General features: G+C 38.1%; 1 protein-coding gene across 2 annotated transcripts in view; it reads left to right on the plus strand.

Annotated features, from left to right (window-relative positions):
- Positions 1-6,071, plus strand: part of ccdc50a (coiled-coil domain containing 50a) — a 32,044-nt gene extending 25,973 nt beyond the window's left edge. The window contains exons 6-13 of one of the 2 annotated variants that reach the window (XM_067416113.1): positions 369-1,217; positions 1,477-1,601; positions 1,697-1,741; positions 1,860-1,964; positions 2,924-3,018; positions 3,099-3,205; positions 3,294-4,686; positions 4,861-6,071. In XM_067416113.1, coding sequence (XP_067272214.1) covers positions 369-1,217; positions 1,477-1,601; positions 1,697-1,741; positions 1,860-1,964; positions 2,924-3,018; positions 3,099-3,205; positions 3,294-3,313 — 1,346 coding nt within the window. In that variant the 3' untranslated portion in view covers positions 3,314-4,686; positions 4,861-6,071. The remainder of the gene's footprint in view (positions 1-368; positions 1,218-1,476; positions 1,602-1,696; positions 1,742-1,859; positions 1,965-2,923; positions 3,019-3,098; positions 3,206-3,293; positions 4,687-4,860) is intronic. The other variant, XM_067416114.1, reaches the window with a different exon arrangement.
- Positions 6,072-14,036: the final 7,965 nt, after the last annotated feature.

Consider the following 14,036-nt stretch of genomic DNA (forward strand, 5'->3'; position numbering starts at 1 on the left):
ATACATACTATTTGGTTGTACCGCCTGGCATAATTTTTTATGTTGAAATGTTATTTAACGACTAAAACATCTTTTTTTGAAGCTTAATTTGTCAGTGACCCATATGTGTGTGTGTTGTGTGTGTGTGTGTAGTGTGTGGGTAGTGTGTGTGTATAGTCACTATGGTATGTGTGGCATAGTTAATTTTGGACCCTGGCTGTAACCTCTTTAATTGAAGGGCTTGGTACTACTTGTCAGCTTTATTTACCATTTTACATCCTGCATTATCCAGAGTGAACTAACCCTTTTGTACTAACCCGGTTAAGTTTTTTTCCCCTCCTTGTTCTGTACTCCACCTTTTCTTTTACCTTCCACTCACTTTCACACAGCCTCCAGGAGCCTCCCGCACCATCAACCAGACTTGCAAGAGCTGAATCCCCATTCCACTTCTCCAGGTTACAGAAAAGAGAAGTATCACAACCACAATCGAATTCTTTCCCCGTACAACTCTCCCGAGCCAGACAGAAAAAAACATCCCCGTAGTCGTCATCCAGAATATGAACCTGTTGAACTCGGCCGATCTAGGCATCCAGAGATTCCAAGCAAGGAAAGGATCCCAGAGTACTACTCACCTGAGCGGCGAACGAAATACCCGGAGGATTACTCGAAAGAGAGAAATCGACCTCTGGATCTCGATTGCACAGAACCTCGTAGAAGAAAGAAGCAAGATCAATGGGACGACCTGGAGCCTGTGGCGCGGCGGAAGGAGAAACCTCCCAAGGATTACTCTGCCGGCCAGGATAGGGTTTGGGATAAGGAGAGGAACAGGGATCGAGAACGAGAAAGGGATGGACAGAGATCCAAGGACAGGCCGAGAGATGGAAACCTGACAAGAAGTCAAGATCGACTGTTTAGCGGAGATGTCAAGGAGGTTGACAGGGGTAGGAACGTAAACAGGGAGATGGACAGAAATGGCTATGGGCATGGTAGCAGAGACCGAAACAGAGAACGAGGCAGAGATGGGAATAGAGGGAGGCACAAAAGCAGAGATAGAAGCATAGAGCAAGAACTAGACAGTCTCACCCCAACTAGGGGATTGTCAGAAGACAGCCTTGGGTGGGAGGATCTCAAGAGCAGCCCAAGGCTCCCGTCAGGCCCTAATGAGGTGTTTGAGGAGCCCACTATCAGAGGCCCTACAAATGAGGGCCGGTCCCCTGCCCATTCCTCCAGAGAGAGAGGTATGGACCTGGGTCCACGTGTTTGATTTGAACCTTCTTGGATTTGCAGTGCCATCTGGTGGTGGGAGTGCTGTCAAGGCATACTCTGATTTCCTTTTTCCAATGCATTGGTGTTTGTGGTTTGTGGGAATCTGGTGCGCTAAATCTTGCCTGTGGCATGTTTGATTAATCCTTCTCAATCCCAAAATAAAAATGACCACTTGGGCTACTGTGTGAATAAATGAAGTGTTGTTCTGATATCCTCTAATGCCCCCTGCAGGACGGAAGGTTAGAGGAGAGTTTGGCATGAAGGAAGCAACACATGGATTGGCCCAATTAGACCTGCAAGACCTGGAGCTCAAAGATATGGAGGTGGCACGCAGGCTACAAGAAGAGGAGATTAAAGTATCTTGAGTGAATCTTTCTCAGTGGTTTTAATTGTTGATGATTTGTAATCCCAAAAAAAGTAACTGTATATATATATATTTTTTTTTTTACAGGCGAGTCAGATTGACAAACGAGCCGCTCAAGTTGCTCAAGATGAGGTACAGCATGGGTCTTTTTTCCCCCTTAAAGTTGTTACCTCCAGACCTAATTATCCTAACCTAATTATTAGCTAATTATAATGTGCATTTTACAATTCGTTTTGCAATGTATATTTAGGAATTAGCCCGACTGCTATTGGAGGAAGAGAAAAGGGAGTATAAGAAATCAAAAGAAAAGGAGAAGCAAGTGGTAGAGAGAAGACGACCCGAGGTGGAATACAAGGTAAGCAACATCAATTCCAACTTCTAGACCTTATGTAGCCGTTTAGGAATGCGCTGCTTGTTTTGAAGTCTTGCCAGTCTACTGATATTTATAAATGACATCCGCTTCAAACATTACAATGCTCATGATCACTTTTGTTGACTCCGCTTCACCAGCTAATTACTCTTCTACAGCAATACCATAGATATATTCAGAGCTATCGCAAAAACAGTCCTGGAGGCCGATTGGCCAATACACAGGGTTCCCATGGGTCCTTGAAATCCTTAAAGGTTTGGGAATCTGGAAAAACGTCAACTTGGATGTGCTTGAATTTACATTGTGTTTCCATATTGTTCCATATTCCATATTATTCCCCATTCCATATTATTCCCTCCGGTCTGCTGACGTGTTATTTCGCGGCCTATGCATACTAGCTTGCCTGATTTACGTTAGTTATGTGCATTTACACATTAAGCGATTCCCGCGGAAGGTACTGTGTGCATGTGCATTGACGTTTGTGTGCACAATACTACTACGATGGTACCTTAATGTTTTCAGTGCTTACACCAAACCTAAATATGTTCAGTCAATGACTGTATAGTGTTCAATAAACAGTGATAATCTGTTGCCCAAATATTTTATTTCATGTAATGTTGAAATGCCTTGCTTGTTAAGATGTGGCAAGAAAAACTTAAAAGCATATTCATATATCTTCAAACTACTGTTTACCTGAGCCAAAGCTCTTTTCAATAGAATCCAAAAGGTCATATCAGATCATTTATAGGCTGTACCGAATATTCTTCAGTTTTTCCAAAACTGAAATAACATATAGAATATCAGATCTGATTATCAGTTAGAAAGCCATGTATAGGGTTAAACAGACAATATAGTAAATGCTGATGCTGAAAATTCACAATATTCCATGTGGGTCTGGTGACGTGGACCCTGCTGACATGCTCTCTTCTGCTCTGTCGTATTAGCCAGTGCAAGAAGAGGTAGTACGACCACGGATGCGAGAAGAGGTGCGTAGCAGAGAGGACGAGTACCAGAGAGCGCGCAACCACAAACCTGTGAGGTACTACATCCGGCTCACTTAAACATACGCTGTCAGAAGTCCCACAGGAGTCTGACGGTCCTCTCGGTTCTTTGTTCCAGGCCTCCTCCTCCTACACAGCACTATGAGAACATAAACCCGAGCTATGCTTATGTGGAGAGTCCGTACACCCCTCGCCCTCCATCAAGACCAGAGGCGGCGTACAAAGGTTCACACTGCACCAGTACACCTGAGGTATCACGCACCAAATTCGAATGATTTTTTAATATGAGCATCTTTATCTCGTTCTCTTTTAGGTGCCTATTACAGACAGTGACCATAAGCCTTCACTGCTGCCCAATCATGAGTCCGTTCGGCCCTTTACTTTGTGAATCAATAGAGAAGGAAGCGATTCAGAAACTACTTTTGAGTTCACGAGGCTTTCGGCAGAAGCTACTGACACTTTAATTTGATTTTTCTTCCAAGTTTCTCGGCTCATCCCATCAGATGAACCGTTGTCGTCTCTCCGTGTTGTGAATGAGTCTTTTACCCTGGATTTATCAACTACTGGGCGACAGGGACAGTTCCTGTTTGCTTCTTGTCTTTTTGTGGATGACTGGACGTGAAGGGATCTACTGCACAGCTCTTTTGAATATCCCTTTTCTTTTCATCCCTCTTGGCATCTATATTCAAGCTTGGTCTTGATTCCATGTTGCATTGTCGACCGGGATAACGCAGATATGATTTTAGTTTTGTTTTTATTTAATGGAAAACATTGTGCTATATATTTATTGATTTATTTTGAGAGGATATATTTTATTTTTTAATTCGTATTATATTTCCCTTTCACATATCTATCCCAAGAGACTGTTAGCATAAACCGAAGTGATCAAATTTCCGGAGAACGATTTCATGCAAATTTCCAGCCCTGCTCTAACACATCTCAGCATCTTGATAAGCAAGTTCGGTCTTCAAACCAATTAAATGTCAAGGTGAGGTTGTAAGTGCTTCTTCATTCGCCCTCCATATCATTTGTGAGAGACTCGCCACGCACACTGTGGGCTTGCGTACAGCTAGGGTTCGAGACGCTCAGCCTTTGAGTGCCTTTGTTGTTCTGATATTTCCTGCAGTGCCCGTAGCGATCACCTCATCTACTCCATAGATGCTTCAGGACCTGCTAATATGCTCTCCAGTGTTCAAATGCATGCTGGCTGAATGTGAACTCTGTGGGGGTCTATGAATCTTGTCGTCTGGAAACAAAAAAATGGCCAAAACACATCTGTACTTCTTTTTTTATTTTATTTTTTTATTTATGTTTTAATAAAAATCCAAAATACAAGTTAAGGCATGTAGTAGCATTGCTATTGGCACAGATGTAAACAGTTTTCTTGCTTGCATCATCATATGCAATTCATGCTAATATCTCAGTGTTCGGATTTACAGTGCTTTGCATTTGGTGGCAAACTTATTTTAAGCAGGGACATAAAAACTGACCAGCAAACAGATCAAAGCAGCAAACAGGTCTGATTTACGGCAGCGGTTGTCTGGCACTTTCCATAAATAGCGTAAAAAATAAGGCTCTAAACTATTTAGTTTTATTTTTTCAGCAAAGAATCAATGAAAAGATGGACCTTCAGAAAATGCGTTGTTTGTTATTTGTTTGTTTTTTTCAGCAGAGGATCAATGAAAAGATGAACCTTCAGAAGTTTTGTTTAGCTTTGTTTATGTGTTTGTTTTTTCAGCAGAAGATCAATGAAAAACGATGAATCTTCTTCAGCAGAGGATCAATGAAAAATGATGAATCTTCAGAAGTTTTGTTTGTTTGTTTGTTTGTTTGTTTGTTTTTCAGCAGAAGAGCAATCAAAAAAGATTAACCTTCAGAAGTTTTGTTTGTTTGTTTTTCAGCAGAAGATCAATGAAAAAAGATGAATCTTCAGAAGTTATGTTTTTTTCAGCAGAGGATCAATGAAGAATTTACCTTCAGAAGTTTTGGTTTGGGCTTTTTTAACAAAGAATCAATAAAAATATAAAACAAACCAAAAAAAAAAAAAAAACTTCCAAAGGTTATTTTTTTTTTCAATTGAACCTTTGCACACAAAAAACAACAACAAACTGCTAAGTAAAGTGAGGGACAATAAGCAAAACTTTTCTCAAGGTTTATATTTTCATTGACCCTCTGCTGAAAACAAAAAAAACCTTGAAAAGGCATATTTTGATTGATCCTTTAAGCAGACTTATAAGTTTAAAAACAATTTGTGACTAATTTCTAGCAATTGTTATTAATAGAAAAGAAAAATATATAACTATGATTTATACAAAATACGGTAACACTGCAAATTTAGCCTAAATGAATCTATCATTAATTTAAAGCTGACTAGTTTGGGACTAAATGTTTCATTTTTAGTAATTCAAAGGTGTAACTGTTGCTAATGTGGAATATTATACAAAATAACAAATCTACCAAAGCGAGAAGTGCATTTATTTCAGAGAAAACCTCATTTTATACCCTATTAATGGAAAGTGCCGTATGCACCACTTTATCAGGGCTTTTTTTCTCCTTACTAATCAATTATTGCTTACATTCCATATTCCTGTCAAAATGTGTTCTAAAGGGATTACATTCCACTTCGCTTTTGGGAATGGGAATATGATTGTGTGGGCTACATGTAGCATCCTGTACAGCGACAACTTTAGACAGCAGCTACTTTTGTATCGCATTAGTGCCTCTTTAAGACCAGTGTTCGATCGCTAGTGCTCTCATGAAAATGACAATATGCTAATTTGTGCTGGTGCATTCCATTGAAAGGCATGGCCTGAAATGTGTCCAAAAATAATGTGGGGGAAATATCATGTGTTGCCATGCAGCTATATGCTTACAAGGTGATTAAGAACATTTTCTGTAAATTGTATTACTGAATCAGTTTTGAATCACTTTATGTGTGTTTTAGTGATGAATGTGCATATATATCTTTTTCAGTGCTGTGTCAAACTAGTGCATATCGCAGTGCGCTGTAGTATAAGAAAATTGTGTTACGATTCTGATACTAATTGGCTGGTTTGGCCTGTGCCAAATGTTCAACATTCAGGGATAAAAATTTAAAAAAGTATTGCTGTAAAACTGACAATATCCGATGTTCACATGATCTGTTTGTTCTTTAGGGAAAAACTTCTGGTTTACAAAGGTTTTGCAAACTGACCTTTTCGCACTTGATATGCCATTGTAAATGTATGTGTATGTGTGAATGAGTGACAATTTTTCACTCAATGTATGGAGATGACGTTCATGCCAGTTTCTTTTACAATCAGCTGCTGCTGGAAACATCAGGGATGTGATTTTTCCGGATTAATCCGGAATTCCGGATTTTCCGACCTGAAAATGTGACCTACGTAAATCATGCAGATCTGTAAAAAAAAAAAAAAAATGGCGGGGGCGGGGGGGGATTGGTGGGTTGACCGTCATCTCACAGCCGTCACCATGGTAACCCGGGTCGAAACCACGATCGCGGGATGGGCAACAAGGACTGTATCGTGACAAGAACATCACCGGATCGGATGATCTGGGTATACTATAATTTGACTTTGTTGTCGATTGATTAGATGATCGATTTTGATTGATTTTCCACTATGGCAGGATGTTTAAGCTGCATTTAACATTAACTTGACAGCTAACATTACTTGTATTTTGCTAGCACTAGCTATATATGCAAACAGCGCGCTTTTCGGCGCCCCCCGCTTTTTTCACGTCAGTTTGGGTGACAAAGTCATCTGAAGCCATTCCATAGCTTAACCCTTAAATGCATGACTGTTTCGCCAAACATTCTTACATATTGGGGACCCGGTTCTATATTTAACATGGATAACGTTAGACCTCTACCTGTCGCGATAATATATACAACTCCTGATGTTAGAGTAACAGCTACAGAAGAATAAAATAAAACGTATTTCGTTACCTTTTGGAGCTTGGAAGGGTTCAGTTTGAGCAGATGTTTAATACCATCATCATATTTCCTCGTCAGAGTTTACCAGTAGATTCAGCATCTGCCTCATATTCGCGATCTCCAGCATATTCTCCAAACTCATTTTCAACGTCTTCAAAATCAATATTTTGATCACTGACAGCTTCTTGACCACATCCATCATCAAGAGACAGTGACACTAACATATGATTGTGTTTAGTACTTGCTCTCTGCAGTAAATCACTGAGTCATTTTAAGTTTTGCAGATTATAATTATTGTTTCGTTTTCTGTCAGAGGTAACTGAGTGAAACGTCACTTCATCATTGTGTGTCAGACATCGCCACCTTGTGGAATAAATGTGAATTGCACCCCCATTTCGTCATTATAGATTAATTTATCATGCCAGGCGCAAATTCCAAAAGAAACGTGTAGAGGCTCTAAAAAAAGCTTTCTACAAAGGCTAAAGAGTCTTAGAAAAATTGAGGCCTTCTTTTGACATGAAAATGTGCATGCTGCACATTTAGCTATTAAAATTGGGTAAAAATGCATCCCCCAAATAATTAGTTATTTTTCATACTGTACAAAAAAGTTATTACAATAAAATGTATTTTTTTGTTCAAATAAGTTGTTATGGGTCCTGCTTTACTGTCCGGATTGATCCGCCACCAGTTTGTTCGGCGCGGCGCGGCGGGGGTGGGGTTGGTCTATATTATAAAATATGGTATATTTTCCTGCTTTTTTGTCCTTAGCCAATCACATGCCTGAAACATTTGGTGACCGGCGAAAAGTGTTTGTATCTTGCACAGTCTCATAGCTTCCACTGGCCAACTGTAAATACCAAATAAATTACTTTTAAAGGGTATGTTTGTGTCAATGACTGATTTAAAATCCACCATATCTGATTCCTCGATATAATCTGACAGAAGGTCTTGTGCCAAGGTCTATTCAGTCATTCATTTTTTTTTTTATGCCAAATATTTGCCTCTGCATTTATTTGATCAAAATTATTTTGTGACTAAATGATTTATAATTAAAAGTTTTATTTTATGTGCCTTTGCTAAAATATATGTATTACCCCAAACATTTGAATGGCAGTGTAGCTACCATGGTTAAAAAAAAGAATTACCGGTAGCTTAAACCGTTTTCAATATTGATTAGTAATATGATTAGAAAATTATTTCTTAGCATGGAGTAATGATGACAAATTCAGCTTTGCATCACAGAAATAAATTAGGCTACATTTAAAAATATATTACAACAGAAACCAGATAATTTAAATTGTAATATTTCACAATACTACTGTTTTACTGTATTTTTGATCAAATAAATAAATTAAAAGTTGACCAGTAACTACATTTAACCATTTTAATACAAAAAACTAAGTATAATTACTATCCAAGAAGCCATTTTGTTGTTTTTAAATAGTTTTATTTTAGTTATGAAATACACACTTCCATACACACGAAGACATCATAAACATCCATCATCTTTATTTGTCACTGACAAGAGAAAATGAAGAGAAGCTATAAAACGCATTGCTATTAATGATGAAACGCTGGTGTGGTTATTTTCTGCATAAAAGGTCTTCATTACAAACGAATGAGGAAGTCTAAATGCCTCTCTCCTGGGCAGGTTCACCAACATGCCAAAGATTTTCACAGTTACTTACATGTTGAAACTGCAGGTCCTATGGTTATCCGTTGTCCCTTCCCTTGGGTTCTACTGCCATCCAGCGGCAACCAAAAGTGTTACTTGTATACATTTATTTATGTGCCATACATGCATCGTATTCTCATTAGGATTGTAGATACTCCTGGCAAGAAGCTGAATATCCGCAGCGCCCATTACTAGAAACAATGACTGAAATCCTAGTGTTCATCTCAGGCACTATTCCTAGCAATGTGCACTACAGGCCAACAACTCCAGAGAAACAGGTGTTATGCAACATCTGAAATAAAACACCAGTTCAGTGTTGAAATTTCAACCACATGTCCAACATAAAGAACCTCATATAAAACAAAAAAAAATCTTGACGAATCAATGGTTGATATTGGCTAAATTTTAAGCAGGGATGATCATTCTTCTACAGTAAAACGTAGATCTATTTTAAACATTTCCCAATTTGTGTATAATATATGATATTAGGAATATATATACGGAATATTTGTAGCTTACTTTTAAAGGTGAGTTTACGACAGTGAAAACTGAATAACAAATTGAAATACAACAAAAACTAACTGATCAGATTTGCCATTAGAGCACGCTATTAATTCAATTTAAACATTAATTTCACATTGGACTATTGGACTAGTCAGGTGAAAGGCCACCTTTCGCTGCCGTTTGTTTTATTTCTCGGAGGTTTCTCTCTTTCTTATCTGATTTAGCAGTAAATTATCATGAAAATTGCATTTTTCTACCAGGTGGTTCTAGGCTCTCCTCATAAACAATTTTGTTTAATGAGAGCCACACACATTCATGTATTTTTTATTTTAAAAAAGGAACAAGCTTTAAAAACAAACCGTTTTATTTGGACTTGGCGCGCCATCTTAAAAACGTTAACGTTACGCACTGTAAGACGCGACGCAAATAGCAAACCGCAAATTAAACGTGCGTAACGTTACGTGTGTTAAAAAAATAGCCATGAGGGAACACATATAGGCTCTTTAAGTTTTTATTTGTATCATATTTAATATCACACTCAAGATGTCACAAACTATCTGACAGTTACGCAGGCTCCCCTCAGTGATAGTTGCTTACCTGAGAGAAACTCAGCAACCGCGGTCCAAACAAGTCGTGTTGAAGCGTCGATAATTACACACCAAACACTCAGCAATGACAACCTCCAAACAGTTTTAAACTGTTCACCTCAACACTTTCTCCTCTTTGAGTGAAAAGTGGAAGCTTTTAGGTGTGTCGGCGCGCAGGTGTGAATGTAGGCAGATTTAATTCTCGTCGTTTACCCTTCTCGGGCCGATGAGCCTGCGGCACATCTTCAGGAAAAACCGGTACAGGTGGTCACATGAGGGTGTGTCGAGTCAGTGCTAATTGAACTCAAACAGGTTGGATATGCGTGTAAAAACTTATTCTGTTGAATAAAAAAAAGTACACAAACAGACTAGGCCCTACTTGAAAATAAGTCTTCCAGAGGAAACAAATCTTGAGATTACTTAAAGCGATAGTTGTCATCAATTAGGCTAGGCTACCGTCGTGTCTTTTATACAGAGGCCATAAAGGGACGGGGTGATGGAATGACATTTTATTTTTACAGATTTTTTATTTTATTTTTATGACGTGTCCCTTAAGGGACCCTGTTTGTTCCGAAACCCTCAGACTTTCGTTCACCTTAAAAAAAAACAAATCTCTTTATGGATGTTTTTCAGTGTCAATAGACTTTCATTGGAAGGATTGAATTCTCTCAGATTCCTTTAAAAATATCTTCATTTGTTTCTGAAGGTGGACAAAAAAGTATTTTTTAATAACACGAGTAGCTACTTTAAGAATTTTCCTTTTCCAAAAAAAGTGTAAACTCTGTGTCACTACTGTGATGCAATGCAATAACTGAGAAAAATCCATCATATTTAGCTCCACATTTGAAAAGTGTTATGTGTGTCTGAAATAAGAAGAGAGAAAGCCACTACATTCCCATAGTGTCGTTGGGCCTCGGGCTGTCTTTCCAAGGAATGACATCTGACAGGTTTGAGAGCAGTCCTAGGGCGCACGCAGTTTTGACATGAACTTGTAACTGATGTTTGGCTATATTACTTATTAAAATATCTTTCAAAAATTACTTGGTAAGAAACATTATTATGAAAAATGCCTTAGAGGTTGGTTTAATGATACAGTTCATATACAATCAAATATTTAAAAATCTGTGAAAAGTCAGAAAACCCAATACATAAAAGTAATTTGATATAAAATATTAAGTATGTTTACATTTTATTTATTATATAAATGATTTTTTATATATTTATGCAACTAATACTTTACTCAAACTTAAATACAATAAGGTTCCATAGTTAGTGTGTTTTATTATTAATCTTTTTTAATGTTAGTGGATAAAAAATAAAAAAGTTAATTGTTAGCTCATGTCCAATAACCCTAAAAAGGGCAAGATCATAAAGACACATCAGAAAATGTATTTATTAATTTCCATCTTATTAGGACACAAGTAAAGAAATGTCATGATTTTTTATAAACATGATCATTTAGTATTTTAACGTCGCACCTTTGGGGGTTTAAATTAATTGAAGACAAAATTGTTTGGCAATGCATGTTACATTTTAGCCACATTTTTAAAACAATTATTCTATAATTTTAAAGTAAACATTCTTCGTCAAATTAAGCTTACCAATAAGTATAATGCCTATTTATGAATATATTATATCATATTTAATTTGCAAATTTCTATAGCCTATAAATTATTAACATGGCACAGACTTAGCTGAAAAACCTGTTTAACAATCTACTTCATGCCTTCTGTCCTCTGATTGAGTTCACACATTTTTATCAAGTTAAGTCTTTTTTTTTTTTTGCTGTGAACTCTTTAATGGTTTGTATAAAGTAAATGAAAGATAAACATTTATTTGTTTGAAGCAACTTGGGTTTAGTTTATTATTCATACATCATTTATGTTTATTTTTTTATTTAGACATTTTTTCGTGATAATGTAAAATTCAAAATGCTTTTGTGGAAATTTTATTTGACCATCTCTCAATTATCATTGATTTACAACGGTGCCATGTGTTCTTCAGGTAAGTGACACACACGTACCCGGCCATCAACGTGAAGTAAAAGAAAAAGTGATTCATCAGACCAGGACATCTTCCATTGCTCTGTGGTCCAGTTCTGATGCTCACGTGCCCACTGTTAGTGCTTTCTGTGGTGGACAGGGGTCAGCATGGGCACCCTGACTGGTCTGAGGTTATGCAGCCCCATACACAACAAACTGCGATGCCCTGTGTATTCTGACACCTTTCTATCAGAACCAGCATTAACTTCTTGAGCAATTTGAGCTACAGTAGCTCGTCTCTTTATTCGGACCACACGGGCCAGCCTTCACTCCCCACGTACATCAATGAGCCTCGGCCGCCCATGACCCTGTCGCCGGTTCTCCACTGTTCCTCTTGGAGCACTTTTGATAGATACTGACCACTGCAGACCGGGAACACCCCACAAGAGCTGCAGTTTTGGGGATGCTCTGACCCAGTCGTCTAGCCATCACAGTTTGGCCCTTGTCAAACTCACTCAAATCCTTACACTTACCCATTTTTCCTGCTTCTAACACATCAACTTTGAAAACAAAATGTTCACTTGCTGCCTAATATATCCCACCCACTAACAGGTGCTGTGATGACGAGATAATCAGTGTTCACTTCACCTGATAAAGTGATGCCTGATCAGTGTATACAGTATTGTTCAAAATAATAGCAGTACAATGTGACTAACCAGAATAATCAAGGTTTTTCGTATATTTTTTGTATTGCTACGTGGCAAACAAGTTACCAGTAGGTTCAGTAGATTCTCAGAAAACAAATGAGACCCAGCATTCATGATATGCACGCTCTTAAGGCTGTGCAATTTGGCAATTAGTTGAATTAGTTGAAAGGGGTGTGTTCAAAAAAATAGCAGTGTGGCATTCAATCACTGAGGTCATCAATTTTGTAAAGAAACAGGTGTGAATCAGGTGGCCCCTATTTAAGGATGAAGCCAACACTTGTTGAACATGCATTTGAAAGCTGAGGAAAATGGGTCGTTCAAGACATTGTTCAGAAGAACAGCGTACTTTGATTAAAAAGTTGATTAGAGAGGGGAAAACCTATAAAGAGGTGCAAAAAATGATAGGCTGTTCAGCTAAAATTATCTCCAATGCCTTAAAATGGAGAGCAAAACCAGAGAGACGTGGAAGAAAACGGAAGACAACCATCAAAATGGATAGAAGAATAACCAGAATGGCAAAGGCTCAGCCAATGATCACCTCCAGGATGATCAAGGACAGTCTGGAGTTACCTGTAAGTACTGTGACAGTTAGAAGACGTCTGTGTGAAGCTAATCTATTTTCAAGAATCCCCGCAAAGTCCCTCTGTTAAAAAAAAGGCATGTGCAGAAGAGGTTACAATTTGCCAAAGAACACATCAACTGGCCTAAAGAGAAATGGAGGAACATTTTGTGGACTGATGAGAGTAAAATTGTTCTTTTTGGGTCCAAGGGCCACAGGCAGTTTGTGAGACGACCCCCAAACTCTGAATTCAAGTGAAGACAGTGAAGCATAGAGGTGCAAGCATCATGATATGGGCATGTTTCTCCTACTATGGTGTTGGGCCTATTTATCGCATACCAGGGATCATGGATCAGTTTGCATATGTTAAAATACTTGAAGAGGTCATGTTGCCCTATGCTGAAGAGGACATGCCCTTGAAACGGTTGTTTCAACAAGACAATGACCCAAAACACACTAGTAAACGGGCAAAGTCTTGGTTCCAAACCAACAAAATTAATGTTATGGAGTGGCCAGCCCAATCTCCAGACCTTAATCCAACTGAGAACTTGTGGGGTGATATCAAAAATGCTGTTTCTGAAGCAAAACCAAGAAATGTGAATGAATTGTGGAATGTTGTTAAAGAATCATGGCGTGGAATAACAGCTGAGAGGTGCCACAAGTTGGTTGACTCCATGCCACACAGATGTCAAGCAGTTTAAAAAAACTGTGGTCATACAACTAAATATTAGTTTAGTGATTCACAGGATTGCTAAATCCCAGAAAGAAAAAAAAATGTTTGTACAAAATAGTTTTGAGTTTGTACAGTCAAAGGTAGACACTGCTATTTTTTTGAACACACCCCTTTCAACTAATTGTCCAATTGCACAGCCTTAAGAGCGTGCATATCATGAATGCTGGGTCTTGTTTGTTTTCTGACAATCTACTGAACCTACTGGTAACTTGTTTGCCACGTAGCAATAAAAAATATACTAAAAACCTTGATTATTCTGGTTAGTCACATTGTACTGCTATTATTTTGAACAAGACTGTATATGCCATAAAAAACTGATGTATTAAATAAAATACTCAAAAAATACATAATGCATATATATAAATATAAGTTTGA

This window comes from Pseudorasbora parva, chromosome 14 (genome assembly GCF_024679245.1).
Source record: "Pseudorasbora parva isolate DD20220531a chromosome 14, ASM2467924v1, whole genome shotgun sequence".
In the NCBI taxonomy this organism is placed as follows: domain Eukaryota; kingdom Metazoa; phylum Chordata; class Actinopteri; order Cypriniformes; family Gobionidae; genus Pseudorasbora; species Pseudorasbora parva.